The 25235-nt window shown below is 39.3% G+C and overlaps 1 protein-coding gene across 5 annotated transcripts in view; it reads right to left on the reverse strand.

The window, feature by feature from the left end:
• TAFA5 (TAFA chemokine like family member 5) overlaps window positions 1-8806 on the reverse strand; it is a 415267-nt gene extending 406461 nt beyond the window's left edge. The window contains exon 1 of one of the 5 annotated variants that reach the window (XR_010027627.1): window positions 8254-8803. Coding sequence is in view for 4 of the 5 variants with exons in the window: in XM_063155443.1 (XP_063011513.1) it covers window positions 8254-8365 (112 nt within the window). In the remaining variant the exon portion in view is untranslated. Of the gene's footprint in view, window positions 1-8253 lie in introns of all 5 variants that reach the window. The other 4 variants (XM_063155443.1, XM_063155446.1, XM_063155445.1 and 1 more) reach the window with 4 other exon arrangements.
• Window positions 8807-25235: the final 16429 nt, after the last annotated feature.

Genomic DNA, 25235 nt, shown 5'->3' on the forward strand with positions numbered 1-25235 from the left:
TATCTTTCTCACAAGCCCCCTTGTTATACTGCAAGGTTGTAAGCAAGGAATTCCCTAAGCCTTCTCTTCCCCAGGCTGAATAATTCCAACTCTCTCTACTGGTCTTCATAGGCTTCAGCCCCCTGATCACGTCTGTGGGCTTCCTCTGGGTCTGCCAGAAGTGCCAGAAGCCACTGTTCTCACAGCATTTCAACATTTCTGTGTTCAACTGAACCATTTAATGAGCACTACAACAGCTTAGCTTAAACCCACTTCTGTCATCTGGCTAAGATGTTCTGCCAAACTTTCCACTGGTCTAGTTCAATGGAAAAATTAAATATGTCCTGAAAGGAATATTGACAGCTGAAAGCATGAGGAGTGACAGAGGTATTCAGGGTTAAAGGTATCTCTATTTGTCAGTTTATCATCTCTTAAAACACATTTGTCAAGATCAGCATTATAAGATGATCAGAAAAAAAAAAAAAAAAAAAAGAGTTCCAAGAGCAAAGGTCAAAGCCATCATAAATTATACTAGGATTAGCAAGAACTCAGAAAGCATTTCCATTTACTTTTTGTTAGACTAGTGTCATATGTAGTGATTATTTTCTTTTCCATATGTAGTGATTTCTCATTTCTGTAAGAATTAAGGACCCTTCTCTCAGATGACACATAACAAATTCATGAGGTTCTAAAGCTATGCTTAAATAAAGCTGGTCAGTGAAATTCTCCCCTACAATGGATGAAAAAAACAGGAATTAACCCAATCAATATAACTTGCAATCTAAAATAGTTCTGATCTCATAGGCATTCTGTTCTTGGCTTTTACTCTGGGCTGTTTCTGGTACAGAAAATACAAACAGAACACATCTGTTAACTATGTTCTGGAGTTAACCTCCACACAAAACAAAAACAGAGACAGTCCCACTGTCTCTGACAGACCTTCCAAACACTAGAATGAACAATGGGGTCATAGCATAAATTGCTACTGTCAGTTGCAAGCAAAGGCAGAAGGATGCTTTATTATGTAAGGTATGTGATCCTAAAAACATCATAAGATCCTGCCCTGTTAAAGCATCTCCTGTTGGGAGAGCAGGATATGACAGTGGAGGAGAATTCTGAAGCCAAGGGGCAGATAAAGGCATGGGATAGCTTGGGCTGCAAGAGAATGAGGCAGCCTAGGAGTGGGACCTTTTATTTGGCCATTTAGTGATAGGATAAGGGGCAATATTTTAAAGCATTAGTAACTTCACATTGAAAGAGGGGAGGTTCACATTAGATATTAGGATAAACTTCTTTAATGTGAGGGTGTTGAGGAACTGGAAGAGGTTGCTCAGAAAAGTTCTTATCCTGGGAACTGCTCAAGGCCAGGCTGATTGGAGCTCTGAGCAACCTGGTCTAGAGGAAGGTGGCCCTGACCATGGCAGGGGGTTTGGGACTAGTTGAACATTAAAGGTCCCTTCCATCACACGAAGAGGCAGAAATATACAAAATAAATAAATATATATAAACAAACTAAAAAAACATCAGAACTATAAATAAGTCACACTAACTGACAGTCTTGAAGGGCACTGTAAAAAGAAAAATTTAAGCTAGAGGTCTCTCTACATATAGTTTATGTTTTGTCCAACAACAAGATACAATTTGGCAAAATAAATAACACTTTGTTCTAGAGAAGCAACTTCCTTATTGCTGCAGTGCTCCACAGGCAATGAAGAGAAGTATCAGGACTTCTCCTAACACTGCAAAAGCAGAGATGATATTCAGGTGAGTGGATGCTGCTCAGGAGAAAACCAATGGGGTTATTGCTCAGAGACCCTTTTAAAAAAATAGTCATACTCCTCACACCAATTAGAGGATTTTTTCTTATCTGAAAGCAATCAAGTGTTTGAAGAAGCAGTCCATTCAGAGACCAAAACAATACACAGGCCACATGGTTTGGAAGAGATCCAAAGATCACATAGATGCAAAGCCCTCTACCATTTGACTTGTTATTCATGACCAGTCCTTTTTTGAAAAACATGCACAAACTCTTTGAAATAAACCTCTATACCAAAAATATTGGAAAAACATGGTCTAAATACGGGTCATATATTTTCAAATAGTCACCACATAACATTTTCCTATTTGCAGGGCTAACACAAAAGCATGAAGAGATGACTTTCAAAACATAGACAATAAGCATATTTGCCAACCATCTGTCCAAAAAGCAATCTAGCTTAGATTTAAGCACAGAAAAAAAATTAAAAAATAGATTCCCAACCCAGCAGTGAAACAACACACCCGATCAAACGTGAGATCAAGCATGGAAACACTCTAGTTTGAATTTAGCAACAAAGAATATGCAGACCAGGAAGACTGTGGCTAATCAAACCCGCCTGGATTTTCCTATGTATCTAATACTTCTATATGAAGCTCAGTATCCAAGTGCATTTTAGAGTTATGGACAACATTCAATGTACACCTTTAATAAAGAATATTTGACATGCCAGATGCTGGACTAGCTGTCAATGTTTATTTTTCCATGTACTAGCCTTATGGTTAGAGCACTCTCTAAGAAAGTACTAAATTACATCTTAAAAACTGAGATATTTCATACCATCCCCTTCTAGCAGAGGAGAATGAATACACACTCCTAAAGGCTAGGCTCAGTGAAGAACTTTCTACTGCTTCTTTAGTGGAATCAGTAAGGAAAGACCAAAAGATTAATGGGACTCCAGTAGAAGAAAATCTAATCCAGCTCATGTTTACATCCTCTAGTTGGAGCAGGAGAGCTCTACTCCATGGCCCCAGTACCGTCTTCATAGTATATGGTAAGAAAAAATAGTACATTACATAAACAGCACAAAAAAACTGTCAAAGAGGTCTCAATCTCTGTCCTGTCAATTAGGCTGAAAGACATGGAATACTTCTCTACTATGTATTTAATTGAAAATATCCATTTTCTTCTAATTTCCTCTCCCTACCTACTTCTCATCATCCATCCACATCAGTGGTTATACTTGCAATGGAAGTATGAATAGCCGGAATTCAAACATTTGAGAAATTGTAACAGTGTTTACTTAGTCTTAAAGGGTCAAATTCAATATTCAAAGCAGTAAGAAGACATTTCTTGCATTGATGCCAAGGACTTCTTTGTAATACATCATCTGGACAGACTACAGCACAACTGCTGAGACAATTTCAGTGTCAACACATTGGCAGGTAGTATGTTGTAGAGGCCATCAAATTCTAAGCAATAAAGCAACCAATTCTGGTTTTATCACAAAAATTGAGCCTGCTTCAAAAGGAGCAAGTGGGACAGTACATAAAGAAAAAGAATTTTAATATTTTACATATCCTATTTTATTTCATAAAAGCATTAGTCTTTCTTTCTATATACAAATTAGACTGAAAAAAGTTCGACTTACAACAGTTGTTCTCTATGTCACATTCTGCACACAGAGTTTGGGAAAAATACGTACACAGTAATTCTTGCAGAAAACATACTAACACTACAGATAAGGTAAACAGATTTTTTAAAAATCTGTGGTTCTCAGTTCTGAAAACAGAAGGGACCTGAATGATAACAGATCAATAACAGGAGCTGTAGGCTTTCATTCAGAGCTGACTTGTTTGCATCCAACATAAATGGGCAGTGACCATTTACCATCTAACAGCTGTTCAGTAGCCTATGCATGATGACATGGTAGCCCCTGGGTTAGAAGTGGCCAGATGACAGTCACAGTTAATTGCCATTCCTGCTGGCAGTCTCAAATAAGGAAACAATAAGACCTGGAGACCATAGCAGCCCATGTCTTTTAGACAGAAAGCAACTCCAGAACAGGAAAATGAAAAGGCATTTCTCAAATGAGCCATGTCTACCCAATAAGTAGCAGGATCTCAATTTAAGGTAAGGTTAATATAGTATTTTTTTGTGGTTTTAACCCCATCCAGGAACCAAGCCCTAGGCAGCAGCTCACTCTCTCCCCATGAGCAAGACTGGGGAAAGAATCAGAAAGGTAAAAGCCAGGAAACTCATGGGTTGAGAGAAAGATAGTTTAATAGGGAAAGCAAAATTCATGCACACGGGCAAAGCAAAACAAGAAATGACCTCATCCCCTCCCCTGGGCAGGCAGGTGTTCCGCTGTCTCCAGCAAAGCAGGGCTCCATCATGTACAACAATGGAAATGAACACCATCACTGCAAATTTCCCCTTCTTCTTCCCCCCATTTCATACACTGAGCATGATGTCACATGGTCTGGAATATCCCCTTGGTCAGTAGGAGTCACCTGCTCTGACTGTGCCTCCTCCTAACCTGCAATGTACTTGCAGTTTCCTCACCAGTGTGGCAATAAGGAAAGCAGAAAAGGCCTTGGTTCTGTGCAAGCCCTGCTCAGCAATAGCAAAAACATCTCAGTATTATGGGAATTACTTTGCATTTTGGACTTTTAGATTCCTTTTTCCTAGTACTATCATTATTTAGTAAGCATAAATGCTGGGTTTCATACTGCTCTCTTCCACACACTGTACTCAAAGTAAGGAGGTCAATTTTCCAACCATTCAGTTTTGGTAGCTCCTTTTAAAAAAAAATCCATCTACTTACCCTCATAAGTATTAACTTAACAGCACAGGGCTCTAAAGTTCTACTCCTTGGGCTTAGAAAACAGTATAAAAAAGGAAAAGTAAAAGCTTGTAACTGCCACAAATTTGCTAAAAGCTGATTCCTATATTGCTTTAAAAAGTTACCATTTACATATAAAAAGCCTTTCAGTATTTATAGCAAAGTCAACTGAATAAATGCACTAAGAAGTAGTTCTGGATCAAAACTATGTTATTTACATTCCTGATGTAGCAGGCAGCTGTGATACCACATAGAATTTCCTTATTTTGACAAAACTTTCAAGCATGGTAAAATACCCTAGTTATAAAGAAGAAAAAAAAAAACAACCAAACAAAAACCCCCAACAAATCTATTCATTTTACCTTTACAACAGTAAAAAACACAATGTGAGGCATTCACTGTAGGTACTTCTGTCCGGTTTACTACTGTTTATTAAGCAAGTATGCAAGATACACGTATGGAATCATAAAATGTCACAACTCTTTCAATTCTGAATTGCCATGAAGGTGGCCACCCTCTACCAGGAGAGCCTTCTGAGGCTGTTTTTGAATTTAATGATTCTTCTGCTTAGCAAAATAACTCCTTGTTGCTCACACCAAGGACCACCAACAGTCTATTTCTACTACTTTGTTTTTGCCTTCCCCCGTTGAGAGCCCATCAAATCACACCATTTTCCTTCAGATGGAGAATATTACATTATATTTATCACTATAGCAACTAACCTAATTGATTTGATGCAGGTTTCTCTTCCACCATAGGATGGAGCCATTATCCCTAAGTATAATCTAAACATTTAAGAAAGAAAAAATTATCAGTTTACCATTTTACCACATCAATAGGAATATAATTGGGCTTCAGAAACTAAAGCATAAATGAAAGTCTAATGGGTTGTACATTTACATCCAGAACATTCTTTACAAATATGTTTATCTGTCAAGTGGAACTTAGAGTATGGTGTTTACTGGTTGCTCCCAGTAATAGGAAGGACTATTTTACAACAAATACACTTCCAGAAAAAAAGATTCACAAAGTAATTAGGAGAAGGAGAAGCAATGTTCAAAAAACTGATTCAGAAATAAGCCTTTTCAGACTAACATTAAAAATGGAAATAGGCAAGGTACATCAAAAATTGTATTTACAGTGCTATTAAGAAAGGAAAAATGGAAAAGTTATTTTCCAGATTTTGTTTTGGAGGCTGCAGGGTTTGTTTTCAGTAGAATGATACAATGAGATAACAAAATATTAAGTTCCTGTAATTAGTTTGATAATATATTCAGCTTTATGGTTATACTTCTGTGTTCCTGACAATAAGGTGTGGGGGAAAACAGAGACCACCTTACATAGTCAAATTTCTTTTCTTTTACTTCCTAAGAAATATGGCAATCCTGTTATTTTTAAAAGTCATCATGTACTCCCCAAAACTCAAATTTGCTTTTCTTCAAAAACAAGCATCAGATGTAAAAAGACTGATTAAACTCTAGCTGATTTTTAAGAGAATTCATAAAATCTGAAGTGCTGCTTTACCTAGAAATAGCTTCACTTTTTTTTATCTTGATTTTTCACAGAGCAAAAACCACTTTTTTCAATGTCTCAAATACTACCACTAGATAAAATGTTCATGATGCTTCATTAACATTTGGAATTGCAATTGTCAAATCAGTGAAGCATTACATAAATGGTGGAGTGTTTTGACACCGCATATTTTAAGCAGCATGGTGCTTTTCAGTGATATATGAAATGAAGAGTGTACTACATATTGGAGGAATACCATCTACCCTCTCTGAAAGAAATAATTAGAAACCGATCTGTAAGCACACTAGAAAATGCCTTGAGATTACTGACCAACATTTGCATTTTTCATCAGTAAACAATGAACAATATGTAACAATTCAAATGGATGACTACATTCCTTAGGATAAAACACGGTCAAACTTCTAATTGCTGAAAATAAATGATTTCTGAAGTGTCAGAGTTCACGGTTAACTCTTTTTGAGGCCATGCTGATTGAAAATGTATGCACAGAAGATCTCATATCTTCTCATAAGAAGCCTGTGATGCTTTGGACACTTCTAACACAAACTTAACAAAATATTTCCTATCACTAATACCAAACTGAATTCCCTTTGTCACTGAACTATTCATTCTGTAATATGCACTCCCATGATACAATAAATTATTTTAAAACTCACTATGTTGTTTAGTATATCCTCTACATTATCACATTGAATACAGCATTATGTACAAAATTATATTATTAAAAGTGTGGCCTGTTTAATATAATTTTATTAATGAGAAGTGTAATGCAAAATGTGCTAAATCACAAAACAAAATCCAAAAGATGTTATTCTTTTCCGCATAATTCACTTTCAGTGTCATCAGTATAAAGAACCCCTGAAATACACAAAACAGAAGTGAATTAAAGGTTTTCCTAACCAATTACAATCTTGTTCTGAAAAAACCCCAGAACACATACATGGAAACATGGTCAGTGTAATACAGCTGGAGGAAATGGAATAGAGGGTTAAGAAATGCAGCAGGTATGCTCCTGCAAACCAGCATCTATTTCCTATTCATCAGAGCCTACACCTATTACAGCTCCACCAGACTAGCCTAGTGCAAAATCCTTTATGCTACAGCTAATGAAAGCAATATGCACCATGGGTAAATTACAGATCCCATTCAGCTCAGGGTGGGAAAATACAGTGTAGATTCATTTTGGCAAAGCTGTGTGGGTCCTTCCTGATAAATTGCAGTTGTTTGTTTTTTTTTTTTTTTATTATTATTGCATAAAAATTGCTTTTTCTATTCTCTTTGCAAGTTTCCTACTCTGGTGCTATGGACTAATTTGCATTCCCTAACTTGAAGTGTAGGCATTAACTCCATTGACATTATATAACTGTTTGAAAATGATTCTTGCTGAAAGCAAAACAAACAAAAATTACCAAAAACAAACAAAAAAGCAGGAAAAAATAAAGACGTTTTAAAGTATTTCTAGTCCAAGTACTTGATTCTTACAGATACCTTATCTGCAACACTGTAATTAACGGAAAATCTATCAAGCCTGAAAAAAGAATATAAAAACTCTATTGATAACCTGAGATGCAGCTCTAAAACTGGCAACATGGCCTTACTAAACTGCTGAGGATATGCTAAGAAAGTGCCAAGATTTGCTCCTATGGAATTTCAGAGGATCACATATGATCCCAGGATGCTAAGACATCTGCCACTTGATGAAGTATGTGCTTCCTAAAAAAATGAACATAAGCAAACCAGCTCCCCTTCATGGAAGGTGGACAGAGTTAGGAGAGTGTGTATGTGGAAGGAGCAGCCTCAGAGCAATCTGGTAACATCTTACAATAAACACTGAACAGGGATCAGGGCTACTACCGCTAGAAAGTTTGTTTCTAAAATCCAAGAGATGATACTATTTGGACTGGAAATGCCACATTTACAACCTAAGGACAGCTCACTCTCCTGAGAAGCAGCAGTATTAAAGTGCCGGTCTACCTGCTTTGCCAGAGGGGAGTGGGGGGAGATGTGCTGAGGGGCAAGTCTAAGGCACAGTGCCTGTGCCTGCCAGCTTCAGAGCTTGGCCCTCGCCTGAAGTGTTACCTCACATGGGAAGGGTGTAGATTTATGCTCAGCAAAAGCACCAGGACAAATATGTACTTACTGCAGTAAGCGATTAGGAGACTAGCCAGGATCATGATAGCCCAGAAAGTTGAGGACATGCTTGGCAAGGTGCTGGCATCTTTCCTACTGCTTCTCCGGGGAGATGGAGCCATTGAAGCCACTTCCCCAGCGGGGGGAAAGTCAGACAGTTTCACCAGCCAGCTCTCCCCTCGACTGATGGCCTTGTTCCACGTGTAATCCTCAAGGAAGGCATCTTCCAACCACTCTGCTGTTCATCATCAGCACCATGGTCCTGTCGCAGGAACCATCTTCCAGCCAGAAAGCCAAGGCGACTCTAACGCAAGCGGAGCTTGGGAACAGCGGCCACAGCCAGCTTCCCTCCTGTCACTCTGGTGGGAGGCACTAGCATGGAGGGTCTCACTGCGGCTGGGATGCCTCGCGTGGTACTGAGCTTCGAAGACGTCCCACGAAGAAGCCTCTTTTTTTTTTTATTTTTTTTCTTTTCTGTTTTCAATTTGCAGAAGTTGTTCCGCTTGCCGTCCTTGCCCCTGCCTCCCCGTCCCGGGGGCAGCCCCGCAGGCGGAGCGCGGGCCCCGGCGGTGCTAACGCGGCGCCTCCCCCGCCCGCCCGCCCGTAGCTCTACGGCGACCCCCGCTCAGGGCGCGGCCGCCCCTCAGCCCAGGCCAGCATGGCCGCGGGGGCCACCGAGGGGCGAGGGCAGCCCGGCGCCACCGCCGCCCGCCGGGCAGGGCTCCGCGGGCAGCTCCGCGCTGAGAGGGCGATCCGCGCCCCGGCCCAGCGCCCGCAGGGCGAGGACAGCCCCGTCCCCCCACGGCCTGTCCAGCCTGAGCTGCCCTCCCGACCGGTCCTGCGGCTCGACGGGGCGGAGGCGCGGGATGGGCCGGGACACTTGAGGCGGAGGGTCGGCGGCGGGTCTCCTCCTCTCCGAGCACCGCCCGCTCCGCTCTCAGGCTCTGCCGCTACAGCGGCGCTGGCCCTTCAAGTAAAGGGAAGCGGGAGGAGGAGGAGGGGGCCGGCGGTCACGCCCACAGGTGCTCAGTGCTCCGAGCAGAGCGGTCCTTCCCCCGCCGCTCCGCTCGCCTCCCCGCCGGAGGAGCGCGCCCGCCCCGGGGCTCGCATCGCCCCCCGGCCCCGCGCCGCTCCCCGCTCCCGTTCCCGCTCCCGGGGCGGCGCCCGCCGGGTTTAGGGAGGGAGGAGCCGCAGGGCGACAGCCCCTGTCCCTGTCCCCGCGGAGGCTGCTGCCAGCCCTGCGGGGCCGCGGCGGGGGCGGGCTGTGCGGCGGCCTGGGGCCGAGGGGCGAGCCCTGTGCCTCGGCGGGGCAGAGCCGGCTCCGGCCCCCAGCGTCTGCCCACGGCGGGAGGTGGCGCGGAGGGAGCAGAGGGGATGGGAGCGGAGGCGGTGCCGCCCCGAGCCTCCTCTGGGCATCTGCTCTCGGCTGACGCCGGGTATCGGCAGAAGAAGTGGCCCAGGGAATTGCCTCTCCCGGTCCCCTCACCTGCACGGTGCGGCTCGAAATCTCCACGATGTATTGCGCCTCGACTCGACCACAGATGCTAAAGGAAACAATTCCTCATTGTATATCCATCTAAGGTCCTTATGGGCACTGCCGTTGGCACGCGGTTTCTGTCGCTGAAATGGCAGCGACGCATCGGTATGAAACCCACTTTAGAGGGCTTGGGTTCACATGTGTGCCAGTATCCCTTATGATTAAAAGCTTAAATATTTAAAGAGGGACCAGGTAGTTCAGCTTTTCTGTTCGGAGTCTCCATAGCAATGTCTTCAAATTAATATTTTAAGTTCTGCAGAAGGTAGTCGCATTCCAAGTACAGGCAGGATTGTCAGACTAGAAGAGGAGCTTAGTCACAAAATGTCCCATTATCTCCTCCCGTGTTTTACTTGCATAATAGAAATGCCATGAAGAAGCTGATTCCTATTCCTTCAGAAGCCCCAGGTCTGTCTGATTGTTTGCCATTTAAACATATGAACTTAAAATTGCATATGAATGATGCAATATTCACAAGACAGGGCTGTAAGGACCTTTTTGGTACAGCTGCACTTGATTAGATACTAGTAACTAAGTTCAGTTTTGCACCATGAGGACATTGCCAATCTAATTGCTTTGATTTTAGAGAAGATTTTTTCTGCCTGAACTGGTAGGGCAATAGATTAATGTGTTCAAGCATGCTTTAGAGATTAAATTTTAGCTATTGTTTGGGTACCAGAACATTTCCTTCCAATATGTGACTTTCTTTTCCCATATTTTCATGGGAATTTCTTTTCCAGTATATTTGAAAACTAGAATGGAGCACAACAGAAACATTAAGACAACATATTCTCCTTCCCCGTATCATTTGAAAGAACACTTATATGTAGAGTCAAAATCTTTGTATCACCTTCCATCCCTAACTTAGGCACTATAATTTTCCTTCTAAGTCAACTTTAATTCATCATCCCTCTTGGAATCCTGAAGTATTACTTCAATTTGATGTAAAGTTGTACAGCTTCATGAGTTTTTTTAAAAAACTAGGACTTTCAAAATTCCTCTTCTCAGAATAAATGTAAATAAATGTTAAGCAACAAAAATGCCACTGCATGTTGTGCTGCTGTTTGTTGCATTTCCAGGACTAACACGTAAATGAAGCATTTTCTGTATTTATGAAAACATTTGATTTCCATTATTGCTATGAGTAATGAATGCCCACTTAAATAGCATATTTTAAAAATTACTATAAAGAAAAAGCAAAAGTATCTTGAAATGAGACATGTAGTATGATGTATAGATCAAGAGATTATAAAGCCATAAGGGACAGCTGTAGATGTTTATAGGCAACTAAACCTTTCAGTAGAGTCCACAGAATTTTATATAGTAAAACTTACAGTTTGCCTTGTGGATTTCCAAGAGGATTTCCCTTGGAAATACATCCGGCTTTCAGTCTGAGGAGTGGGGATCATGATGACTGTTCACCTAAATAGAGCTTGAAGGTTCATGCAGAAGCTTAAGTCTTGCTTTGACAATTCTGAAAATGGACATGCTTCACTTGAGACCAGGTTAATTCCCACACTGGAGAAATAACTACTCAGTTACTCAGAAAGTAAGGCACCATTTACTGAATATGGAACCACTGAGGCCTTTGTGATTTTGTACAACTACTTGTAATAGTTTTACAAAGAAATTTTAAATTAATAAAGATTTTCAAACATTACATTCTGATTTGATTGTCAAAGACAGGACTTAAAACCACTCTTAAAATGCAATTTTAGGTCACTGCTGATTTGTTTTGTAGGTGCATGTTGATCTCCAGTAATGGCCTGACTGTTCTGCAGGGTCTTGTATTGAAAAGTATTTAATCCTATTCACAATGTAATTTCACAGTATTCACAATGTAAAGTCCTACTTTAGGAAGAAGTGGTGGAATTTGATCTCAAATTAATTTTTTTACCCCTTTCTTGATATGGTCCCCACACTTTGATTTTCAAGGAAAATATGTGAGATCTGTCTTTATTGCCTCCCTAATCTCCCAAAAAATTCCCAGTATTCAGACCTGTGTGTACAGAAATGTAAGAAACAATGATTAAAGTCATGGACAGATGTCTGAAAGCTGAATAGAAAAGAGACACCCAAGTTAAAGGCTGTATATCAAAGCGAAACACCCTTTTAAGAAATCAGATTTGTTCCCATATAGTCAAAGACACAGATCTCCTATTCTGCCATTACTATTGGAAGAGTTAATATTTGCAAGGAAATTAAAATAATATTTAAGCTCTTTACTAAGATAGGCTGTGCCATTAGCCACACTAAAAAATTATAAACAAAATATATCTATTGACTAGAAAAGGCATAGTTTGAAGGCTGTTGTAAGCTGTATCTCTGTCAGAGTTTGTCCATGATGTGTGTGTGTGTATCTCTACTCTCTGCTAGGATGTCAGACTTGTGAGGTCTGTGTAGTGATATTGACCTCTATGACAGGTGAGAGGATAACCTGCAGAGGATAAATCTTAACATTCATTTAGCATCAAGCATGTACATGGTAGAAGGTAGATCATTTTCTTCAGATCTTTACAAAGAGACCTTTTGTTCTTTTTGAATTTGCTTATTTGCTTTGAAAATAGAAGGTTTAAATAAATTGTGAGTAAGTTACATGGCATTGCACTGACTCAGAATACTTCAGAGAGAATTAACAATCAATAATATTCAAGCCAACAGCTGAGTTTTTGCTTCAGATCAAATAAAAATCGTCAGTTGAGTCTAAATGTTGATTTCAAGGAAACAACACAATATCTGAATGGACATTTCTGATTAGATTTCTTAATTTTGAGATATATATGAGCAAAAAAAGATGTAAAAGAGTAGCAGCATTTAAAAGATTTTTTTCAATGTTAAAAACATTAATTACTTATAAGACCTGCGTAATATAACTTGTTGTTATATCTCAAAAGAATTTTTAAAGGAAGAGCAGTAGAGCATAATACTAAGAAAGTGACCAGATTTGCTCTCTTTTTATTTGCAGATCTTAGGCCATCTTTAGGAAATATGTTTTATATAGACACATGCCTCAATTATTTTTAAATACCTGTTTAGTGCCCAGAATATTGACCATTTATTTAGTAGGTAAGTTTTTGCTATTGATTTACAAGAAGCAGAAAGTTATTGTATTTGTGAACAAAGAAAGAGTAAGAAAGAGAGTCAGTGGGTATTTGAATGCTTAATTCATTATGAAATTATAATTTAGAGAGTTCAGTTCTTCAATAACAGAAATCGTATTTAAGTCTAAATGGCAGCAAACTGCATACATCTGAAACTGTGGCATAAGTAACTTAGTTCTCATCCACTAGTTCAGTAAAAGTCTTCATTTTCAGAGTACTTTAAAATTTGTACAGAGATATTTTGATACATGTACATGAAAGAGCCTTTATTATGGTCAGTAACAGTAAGATTCTTAATAAAAATTCCATTAATGCATAGTCATAATATATTTAGAGGGAAACCATTGACCAAATCCAAGTCATGTTGCTTTATTGCATTGTATTGTCTGCATGGCAGGTATTCTCACTGAGGAATGCTTTTGTTGATTTTTACAAATGTAAAACTACAGCTTTGTTACTTGTAGATTGTGCCTTTTCACTGATCTTCTTTCTATCACAAGGTACCATTTAGTAGTGTTTTTTTTTTCTAGCCATTATTAATTTAGCTGGGTTTAGGGTTTTTTCCCTAATTTTAATTACTTCCCAAAGATATTATAGATACTGTGTGATATAGATACAATTTGAAAAGCTGTATGTGGTTTTGATTTAACATGAAAGCTTTCATAAGTTATGGGAAATCCTCACCCTGTAAAATAAAATCTATGAAGTTGTTCACTGACAGCTATATTAACTTGTCCAATTATGTGTAAAGCCAAATATTTTAAAAAGGCAAGGAAGTGTAAGTGGGAATATGTTGCCAATACAAAATATTTTTATGCCTGTCTGTATAGCTGATTTGATTGGATGTCACAACATCCACATTATCATCCTGACTGAATTTAATTTGTAGACTTTACACTGAAATGAATAAAAGCAATGAAGAGAAATACTGAAAAGTGCATTTTTATTCCACTTTGTGACAAAGAGAAGTCTGTAGTTTTTATTAAAAAAAATGAAACCAATATTATATCTTTTCAAAATGTGTCTGCCATTTTTTAAAAAAAATATTAGCTGTTGATGACAAAGAGATCAAATGAACTTTTTGTAAAAATACAGCATTCTCAGGTCCTAAAAATATAGAGATTGGAAAAAAAACACTTTACTGTTGTCATGCAAGTGCAAATATCACATCTAAAGTTGGGTTAAAATGAACTGCATCTTTTCATAGCATGTAATAATAAAATGTTTATTTTTTATAGTGTGGGTGTGTAAAATTGTTTCTTTGCATTGAAATGCCTACAATGATGTGGCAGATAAGTACATTCCTGTCACTTAGCAACCTTTACTAGTTCAGAAAAAAAATTGGGGGGGGTATCTTAAATGCTGTTATAAAAGTTTCTGGAATTTAGCAAATTACCAAATCATTCAGAAATGAGTCATTACCTGAGCTACAGTGAGGTAATATACTGGATTTGACAGCAAGAACAAAAATAACTAACTTTCATACATGGATAATTTGAGAGGTGAGTTATTTAAAAAATTAGGAAAGAAATCAGAACATGGAACAGCAAACAAACCCAAAATAAATCCAAATATGGTAAATTGCTTTCATTACAGCAAATAGATAGAAAATGAGAGGGATATGAAATCATGACTATGAGCAAATTTTTGTCTTGGAAACTACATAAATTATTAATGAGTTTAGTTTAATTTTGTGCAATCAAACAAAAGGGATGCTGAATGCAGTGCCTGTTCCAAAGTGTCCAGAAAAATCTGCTTTTGATTACATGACAAATAACTCATGCAATTCTTTTACAATATATTTAAAATTAGGAAAGAGTACATTACTTGCTTGGGAATGTATTCCATTTTGTCCTTTTTTTCCTCTAATTTCCCTTTACTTTTTTTCCTTCAGTGACATACCACAATTTGATAGCTTACACACTTGACACACATCTTAAGAAGCGTACAGTCACAAATATCTGATTTTTTGGTCAGTCCTCTATTTTTTTCTGTCCTGTGTCTGTTAGCTTCCCTGCAGAATATTCTGTAGGAGAGAGAAATCAAAGTATCCTATACTTGGCTGTATATACAATGAGCAAGTACCCATTCAAGAGAAAAAAGCATCACTGCAGATCTGGCGACTGCATGATCCTGTTTGTCAGGGAGCCAGGATTTTCAGGATCTTGTCAGGATCCTGTTCTCTGAAGCCATCCATGGATTTGCTATGTAAGTCCTTATTTCCTTGGACATTTTAACACACACACAAGAGACATAAAGGCATATGGGGCTATGTCTTTTTGCCTTTTTCTGAAAATCTTGCCCCTTCTTAACAAACCTTGCTATAGGAGAAGAAACAGATGTTATTGTCTCAAGGTGGAGTACAGGGTTATGTTTGAGAGCTGAATTCTTTTGATAATGAAGCCAATAGATTTTCCGAGCAGCTTGTTGATAATGGTTTAAATGTCTCTTGTTGCCTTAGTTGCTGCTGGAACCATGAATTGTTAATGTTTTTTGGTTTGGTTTGCTTTGTTTTTTTCTGTAAAAATCTAGAGAATTTAGATAAAATATTTTAAGTGTTCTGTTTGAAGGTGAGGTAACCTACGAACATTTAAAAAATGTGTTTTTAAGAACTCATCTCTATGATGCAGTAAGTTCAGACGTGCTGAGTGTAAGCTGATACTTGAATTCTTAAATCCACCATGCAGCAATATGTTTGATCAGTGAATAGTAGGAAATCTTCTTAGGAAAATAAATTGTGACAAACCATGCATAGCTCCAGATTTAAAAGCTGAAATTTTCCTCTAGAGTTGATTAGACTAACAGAGAGTGAAGTTCCTTTGCATTCTCTCATTTGCCAGTTCAACTATGTGTTGTTTTGAGCAGGAAGAAATGTTTCTGGCATCAGTATCCTGTCTTTTAGACATCAGCTAACTTTTTGCAACAAAGAAAGCCCTCCAAAAAACCGTTGCCTTCCTGAGTGGAAATTAGAAACTATTGGTTTACTCTAAACTGTAGCGTACAAGCTGCAACTTGTGAACTTATTTTGAGAAGCAGACAAGCTGTCTCTTGAACGATACTGATGAGGAGCAGACAAGGGTTGAAATTGCCAGTGTTTTTCTGGTGAGATGAAGTGCTCAGTTCATCATCAAACACTATCTGTTTCTATCATATAAAATAGGATTTTAGATTTAGGGTAGGAAAAAGAAGGCTACTGGAAGGTGAAGTAGACAACAGTAAATTACAAATAGGAGCAATTTACTGGAGATCTTGCTGGTAACATAAGTTTTAGTTTGGGATTTTTTACTTTGGCTGAGATTTTTATGGGGGGCAGAGGAAGTGAGAACAAGAGGTGGTGAGATGGCAGTAAATGCTGGATTAGAGAAGGGTATTTGTTCACAAGGCAGTACGCATATTTTAATCTAACACTGTCACTTCCATGTACATCCTGCAAAATTTTTGCACTGCTGAAGCATTACTTTGGGTAAAATATTTGGCTTTCAGGGAACACTAATCTCCTAAAGTTCAAAATTGGGAAACTTGAAGTCCTGCACCTGCAGAGGATTAACTCCACACACCACTATGGACTGGGACCCATGATGAGGAAAGTGGCTTTGCAGAAAAGGACCTGAGAGTCCTGGCGGACATCAAGGAGACCAGAAATCAGCAATGTTCTCCTGCAGCAAAGAAAGCCAGCAGCCTCCTGGGCTTCATTAGGCAGAGTGTTGCCAGCGGGTCAAAGAAGGTGATCCTTCTCCTTTAGTTAGCACTGGTGAGACACATCTGGAGTGCTTTGTACTGAGCTGTCACAAGAGGTAGTACAGGAGAGCACAGGAAAGGTATGTCCAGCTCTCTCTCCAGCACAGCAAAGAGCTGAGAGAGTTGTTAAGGAATCAGAGCATCTGTTGTGCAAGGGCAGGTGGACAGAGCTGAGATTGTTTATCATCAAAAAGAGAAGGGTGTGGGGATATGTGTGTTTTTGTGTGTGTGTGTATGTGCATGCCTTACTAATGGGTCCTGGTGGGGCAGGACAGACTCTTCCTATCCAATGAAAGGAAAAGATACAATAGGTACAAATTGAAACTGAGGAAGTTCCACTTAATTATAAGAAAAAATATTTCACTTTGAGGGTGATCATACACTGGAACAGATTGTGCAGTGACACTGTGCAGTCTCCGTCCTTGGGAATTTACAAAATCTGTTTGTATAGAGTCCTGAACATTCTTGTGTAACTGAGCCTGCTTTGAGCAAGGAGGTAAGACTAGATAAATTTCATAGGTCTTTACCAACTTCAACTGCTCTTTAAAAAGTAATTGGATAATGCTAAATATATATATAAATATATATTTTAAAATTATAGTTCTTTATCCTTGCCTCTTTTCAAGGTATTTGACTGTTATCTAAGACACCAAGTAACATTTGTGCTTTCAGATAGCGTGATGAGGGTTAGGTAGCTCAGCACAGGATCTGGCCATAAAGTCAGCAAGTGGTGCAGCTTAGGAAATAACATGGAGATATCCACTTAAAAAAAACTGAGGACAAGGGCAACTCCTGTCCTCTTATTAGGACTCTAAGTGCTTTAATGCTTTTCTATCCACCTTGATCACCTACTCCTGAAGGCTGTTACCTGTAGTCCTTCCTTCTAACCAAGTATTGTGTTTGGAGGAGAATGAAGTGGTGGCAATAGGACAGGTGTCACACCACATCCTCAAGGCCTCCTAGTCATTGCAACATTTATTCAGGACATTTGGGAGCTCAGTTCGGTTCTCCTCTCTGCCAGGGGCAAATCTGCATCAATCAATGGTTCTATAATGGGGCACTTACAATCCCCTTGTTGAAACAATGTCGCTGCACATGTAATAAATCAAGATTTACAGGGCAGAAGGAAAAAGTATAGAAGTGAAACTGATTCTGTAGCTAACTGTTTATGTGGGTACTCACCTTGAGAGGAGACCAATCTTTTTTTGCCAGATCCCAGGACAGTTAGTATAATTTTACCTATGACTGCATAATGTGCTCAATTACAAAAAAGACAGGCCATTGAAAATGACCAATATCTGAAAACTTAATTTACTAGGACTTAGCTTCCATGCTTTGTCTGAAAATTGAGTAACACCTAGTGTAAGTATATAGCCTTTGTGGCAAATTTCTGAATAGTTACATCTAGGACAGGTTTCATTAAACAAGCAAAAAAAAAGAATTTTTTACATTAGTATTCATAACAGTGTTTTCTGAAAAGATCAAACAAATATTATAATTAATACACTGTTATTCACTCCACTGAACATTTTCTTTCTTTAGGCTCACATTCTTTTTTATCCTACCCAGACTATTTTTTGCCTTTTATTTATGCAAACACTTCATTAGATTATTTGAAATAATACTTTCCATAAAAAAAAAATCAAGTTGTCCAAAACTTGTTTGCCTTCTCCACAGCTTCATTATTTACCCTTTAAAATCTGCAGGTTGGAATATGAGAAGTCAGATGCTTCTTCACTTGTGTTTGGGATTATTGCAATCCAATTTAAGTACCACTATGTACTTCTGCACAAAAGTTCTGCATATATTGCTGTTTGCACAGAACCCATACCTAACACTGGAGCCTCTGTGATGAGCAGGAATACAGACAGGCTTTCTCTGCCACACCTGTGGCACTGCACCACTGGTGCCAGCTCTGATGGGGACACCACCAACCTCACCTCACCTTTGTGAGGTTCTGGGTTTTCAGAGCCAAATTTGGTGCTGCTGAGGGGTGGACACCCGGCATGGCAGCCAAAAGGAGTGTCAGCATGAAATGCCTGTGGATCCTGTGCAAATTTTGATTGCAGGTGGCTGGATAGATGCAGGAAGCTGGGGAAGACGACACTTTGTGAAACCTGCCCAGAGGGCAAGATAACAGTATTATCTCTTTTCATTATAGAAAAGTATATAATATTCAGACCTGTGGAATACCAGCATTATAAATAGGAAGGAAGAATGGCTCAGCTGTGTGTAGTAACTTGGCATAAACACATTTCATGGAATCACACAATAGTTTCGTCTGCAAGGGACATTTGCAGGTCATCTCGTCCAACCCTCCTACAATAATCAGGGACACCTTCAACTAGATCAGGTTGCTCAAAGCCCTGTCCCACCTGACCTTGAATGCTTTCAAGACTGGGTCCTCTGCCACTCTGGGAAATCTGTTCCAGCATTTCAACACCCTCACTGTAAAAAAAATTCTTACTTAAATCTAGTCTAAATCTACCCTCCTTAATTTTAAAACCTGTAGCTCTTGTCCTATTACAACAAGTCCTCCTAAAATATTTGACCACATATTTCCTATAAGCCCACTTCAAGTATTGAAAGGTCACATTAAGTTCCCCCAGAGCCTTCTCTTCTCCAGGCTGAACAGCTCCAAATCCCTCAGACATTCCTCATGGGAGAGATGCTCCAGCCCTCTGGCCGTTTCTGTGGCCCTCCACTGGACCCTGTCAATTTAGTTCACATCTTTCCAGTGCTGAAGACCCCAGAGGTGGATGCTGTACCCATTTGATTCACAAGACTGATAAGTGGTTATTTGCCACATGTTCAGCTTATTAGGACTGGTTCATTGGCACCCTAGGAAGGCATCTTGGTTCTTTCTCCTGTTGGGCATGCTAATGAATGCCTGAGAATATTGATTTTGTGTGTCTCTTTGAGGCATTGCTTTGCTGCTCTCCTATGGAGCTTAATTTCCTCCATCATGACAATATCCTGCAATATTATCTCCAGGTGAATGGAACTGTTTTGTGTTTGGAGCAGCGTGAGCCACAGAATGTGTTAATACACTTTTAGGTACTGGACTGAAGAAAGGGTATACAGATTTTTAAAAATAATTTAGCTTAAAATGAGGAAACAACATACAAGACCACAAATGAATATTTTAATTCACTTCTATTCTTATACTGAGGGTAGCAGGACAATAAAAATGGAACCCAAACACATTTTTGTGTCATCATGAGTTAAGGCAATCAGAAAAATTTCTTGACAAGTTGCCGTCCTTCATCATTAGGGACTTCTCTGTGATGCTCATTCCGCGATGAATGTTTAAATCTCATCAGCTGTGTGAACCATCTTTGTCAGGCAGGAAGGACCTTAACAATGTCTTTGTTTATTATCTGGACCTCACATGAAACTAACATGACACTTCAAGTCAGATGTGAATGTCTCTATGTCCAGAGGCTCTCTTTCAAGCGTGCTAAGTGTTGATACCTGGTATGACAGAAACTTTCAGTCATCTGTGTGACTTAAAAGTTGCACTGTACTGCTCCTCCCCCAAAATCACCTACTATAATGAAAATGCCCCCTCTCACACAAAGGTCTCTGTGCTTTATGTCAGATCTGGATAATATTTTAAGCACTTAAGTCATAAGAAGAATTGGCTTCAAGAAAAAATTGAGTAAAATCCTTATATATTTTAAAATACTAAAATGAGAAATTCTGAGGATTAAAAACTGCAGATTTTGACTCATGTGCACATTTTTCAAAATTCAGAAACGATAAAAATTGAAGATAAAGGAATTTTTTTGCCCAGGATATTTCGATTATGCCCTCAGAGGTTATTTCTCCTCCCTTATGATTCACGGTGGTGCTGGATGAAGCTTTTCTATGCAGTAGTCTTTTCTTTTTGTCTAGCCACTTTTAGTTCCAATATAATTTTAAGCGATAGCTTTTGAATCACTAGATTTTTCACCTAATTACAAAGCCATTACAGGCAAAATATGGCAAAGCCTGTCAAATGCACCTATTTCTTTCAGTTTAATTCTACTCCATCTACCTTAGCCTCTTTCTGGTCTACTTTTAAACTTAGATGACATTCTCTGTGAGATTTCCCATAAACTAAGATGTCATTCTCAGAAACTGTGATACTTTCCAAATCCTGCAGAATCATGCACATTCTTTTAAAGTTATTCTGATGCCAAATGAGAAGCAAGATAGTAGATATCTTTTAAATAATGTCAAAAAATTGTCATCTTCCCTCTTTAAGGAAGATCTGGTGAAAGTAATTTTGACAAAATATTTTTCATAAGAAAATATTGTCTTGATGAAATCAAAGCTTTTCACAGAAATCCTTATCTTTTTAATAAAAGTTTCATAAAAAAGATTTTTTTTTTATGTCCAGGATAGCATTTCTAACAGACTTTGACAAATTGAGATGCACTCTGTGATCAGGGCAAATTAGGAGGTCTGGATTTAAATTGTTTACTTTGAGCTCCAGAAGGTAACTGAGCCTGGGCCTAACACTCTAAAAGTGATGTGCTCAGTGATTGAATGCTGTTTTTTGAGGTAAATCAATCTCAGAGCTATCTTCAGAGCTTTTTATATATCATAGTTTTCCCCCTACATGGAGGTAAAACAGAAGGGAAAATGTCAACTATGGTGACTAAAATAAAATTCTTTTGGTCTCAGGTCCAGCTATTTTTCAGAGTGCAAACAAAAATGCTGTTTGGATGTATTTAGTTAGGAAAGCTCATATGGCATATTTTAAATTCCAGTTAGAATTTCAGGTCACAGGTCTGTGTTGATTCATAACACATAATTCTCTTTAATTTAAGTGAAATTATCTTTATAGGTGCATGTAGGCTGCTTGAGTATTTCTGTTTATAAACTTTGGCAAAGAAAAAAACCCTGTAATTTTAATATGAAAAAAGATTTGAATTTTTCATTTGAGTAAACAGTTTTATGCACATTTTATATAACAATAAAATTCTCTGCTTAAAATACCATGCTAGTCTTTTATGGGGTAGATTCTAATATTCCATTTCACAATAATATAAAAGAGTTTAGATCAGTCAAGGAATTAACCAAATAGCTGAGGATGTAGGTTCTAAATAATTAGAAGTGCTAACATTGCTGATAGCCACTATTGGAACAGTCAGGACAAATAACACAAGGCACATAATATAATATCTTCTGTTTTAATCTGAGTCACTCAAAGTTGTGGTAGAGGACTAGAACTGTCAAGTGGGCAAATGTACATATAAAAATATCAGAAGACACTTTTTTGAATTCAACATAAGATTTGTGAAACACCTTGGCTATTGGGAATGAATGAAAAAAATTTATCTGTTTAGAAGGAAACGAACTGTGTGAAAACTAAATAATTTATAGTTTTACTATAAAGATAAGCTGCTATATGATAATAAAAAATAGTGATTCTGAAAAGATTTACATTGGTATATTTGAATAGAGGGAGTATTTATTTATAAGATTTTAAAAAGTAAAAGCTTTTTACAAGTTGTCTTTTAAACTGGACTAGAAATTTTCTAGACCATGAGCAAAATGCTATTTTTCATGTAGAGCTTCTTGACCACCATAATTTTAATGCATTTTGACTGAATGGGAATTGTCTAGCAGTAATTGAGGTCTCTGCATTCTGAAGTGTGTGTTACTGAAATAAGGAAAAAGTTGATTTACTGTAAAACTGCAACCTTGTTAATTACTACTTAGCTGCCATCCATCCCAGGATCAGTCAATTACAGCAGGCAAATTCTTGTTTAGCTTGCTCCAGTTTTTACTGAGTCTTTAGAATTCTCCACCTGCACGTGCCCTGAATTGCCTGACTTTGGTCAAGTACGCGTCTTCTGCCTGTGACCTGCTGAATCTGTGACACAGCCGTGGCAGGGTTCATATCTGCTAAGTACTCTCACAGCATATCAAATGCACACTATCAAAAGAGCTATGATAAAGTGGAATCATGTCTGCATTCTTTCTAAAACCTGTTATCAAGATACAGAGGGTAAGCTGTTAGCTCTCAACTTTGAATATTAAACAAAGAACTATGACTGTTCCCTCATGAAACCTGAAATAACTTGTATTATAAACCTTTCTCCCGAAAAGCAGTTACAGATCTTCAAAATCACCTTTCTTGTTTCCATAGGAAATGAGCAAATTTTACTGCACAGAAAACATTTTGAAGTGGACAGTAACTCTCTCTGTGATCATATGGGCCCTTCCTTCCTTCCTTCCTTCCTTCCTTCCTTCCTTCCTTCCTTCCTTCCTTCCTTCCTTCCTTCCTTCCTTCCTTCCTTCCTTCCTTCCTTCCTTCCTTCCTTCCTTCCTTCCTTCCTTCCTTCCTTCCTTCCTTCCTTCCTTCCTTCCTTCCTTCCTTCCTTCCTTCCTTCCTTCCTTCCTTCCTTCCTTCCTTCCTTCCTTCCTTCCTTCCTTCCTTCCTTCCGACACTTCCTTCCGACACTTCCTTCCGACACTTCCTTCCGACACTTCCTTCCGACACTTCCTTCCGACACTTCCTTCCGACACTTCCTTCCTTCCTTCCTTCCGACACTTCCTTCCGACACTTCCTTCCGACACTTCCTTCCGACACTTCCTTCCGACACTTCCTTCCTTCCGACACTTCCTTCCTTCCGACACTTCCTTCCGACACTTCCTTCCGACACTTCCTTCCGACACTTCCTTCCGACACTTCCTTCCTTCCTTCCTTCCGACACTTCCTTCCTTCCTTCCTTCCGACACTTCCTTCCTTCCGACACTTCCTTCCTTCCGACACTTCCTTCCTTCCTTCCGACACTTCCTTCCGACACTTCCTTCCTTCCTTCCTTCCTTCCTTCCTTCCTTCCTTCCGACACTTCCTTCCTTCCTTCCTTCCTTCCTTCCTTCCTTCCTTCCTTCCTTCCTTCCTTCCTTCCTTCCTTCCTTCCTTCCTTCCTTCCTTCCTTCCTTCCTTCCTTCCTTCCTTCCTTCCTTCCTTCCTTCCTTCCTTCCTTCCTTCCTTCCTTCCTTCCTTCCTTCCTTCCTTCCGACACTTCCTTCCGACACTTCCTTCCGACACTTCCTTCCGACACTTCCTTCCGACACTTCCTTCCGACACTTCCTTCCGACACTTCCTTTCGACACTTCCTTCCGACACTTCCTTCCGACACTTCCTTCCTTCCTTCCGACACTTCCTTCCGACACTTCCTTCCTTCCGACACTTCCTTCCTTTCCTTCCGACACTTCCTTCCTTCCTTCCTTCCTTCCTTCCTTCCTTCCTTCCTTCCTTCCTTCCTTCCTTCCTTCCTTCCTTCCTTCCTTCCTTCCTTCCTTCCTTCCTTCCTTCCTTCCTTCCTTCCTTCCTTCCTTCCTTCCTTCCTTCCTTCCTTCCTTCCTTCCTTCCTTCCGACACTTCCTTCCGACACTTCCTTCCGACACTTCCTTCCGACACTTCCTTCCGACACTTCCTTCCTTCCTTCCGACACTTCCTTCCGACACTTCCTTCCTTCCGACACTTCCTTCCTTCCTTCCGACACTTCCTTCCTTCCTTCCTTCCGACACTTCCTTCCGACACTTCCTTCCGACACTTCCTTCCGACACTTCCTTCCGACACTTCCTTCCGACACTTCCTTCCTTTTCCATTTATATGCAGCCCAAGGTATAAGTACTGCTTCACTTATTCATTTAGTGATTCCATCTTTTAATTTCTCAATTATAAAATAGCTAAAATAATTACACTCCTACCCAAACATCTTGATATTGCAGATGAAAGTGATAATTTAAAAATGCATATATCAAAATTGTCCAAGTATAATAATACTCGATGACATTTCTTTCTAAAATTAATTGTTTATGATAATATTTTGTAAGTGTTGACCACATTTACATATAAAAGATTAATTCTTTCTCTTTTCTCCAATAGGCAGGCAAAAGGTGATACACTGCTTGATTCTTTCTAGATACTGGTTTTGGCTGGGATAGTTAAATTCTTTCATACTAACTTGTGTAGGGCTATGTTTTGGATTTGTGTTGAAAATCCAGTGATAACATTGATAACCCACTCCTGTTTTCATTTTTGCTGAGCAGTCCTCACACAGTGTCAGGGAATAATCTGTTTCTCACTTGATCCCATGAGCAAGGAGGCTGGGGGACACAAGAGGTTTGTAGAGAACATGGCAAGGATGGCTGACCCAAGTGGCCCAAGGAAAATTCCATACCACAGTCTCCTCAGCAATAAAACTGGAATGGCTGGAAGTGGGCCAGAGCTGCTGTTTTTCTGAGATTGACTGAGCATCGATCAGTTGGTGGGGGATAATTGTTTTCTTTTGCATCACTTGTTTTTCTTAATTTTTATTTTGTTCCCTCTTTGTTGTTGGGTTTTTTTCCTTACATTTCCCCCTCTTAATATTATTAAACTGTCTCTGTCTCAACTCATGCATTTTCTCACTCCACTCTTCCAGTTCTTCTCTATCCCACTGCAGGGAGGTGAATCAGTGGCTATGTGGGGTTTGGTTGTCAAGTGGACTTAAACCATGACAGTGGACCAAACACTAACTCTCAGTCTATTCACTTCATTCATGACTGCATGGGGAGGAAGGAGAAAAAGGAGGAAAGAAGAATAAAATGAATACATATATATATAATCAC

Source organism: Melospiza melodia, chromosome 4 (genome assembly GCF_035770615.1).
Source record: "Melospiza melodia melodia isolate bMelMel2 chromosome 4, bMelMel2.pri, whole genome shotgun sequence".
In the NCBI taxonomy this organism is placed as follows: Eukaryota; Metazoa; Chordata; class Aves; order Passeriformes; family Passerellidae; genus Melospiza; species Melospiza melodia.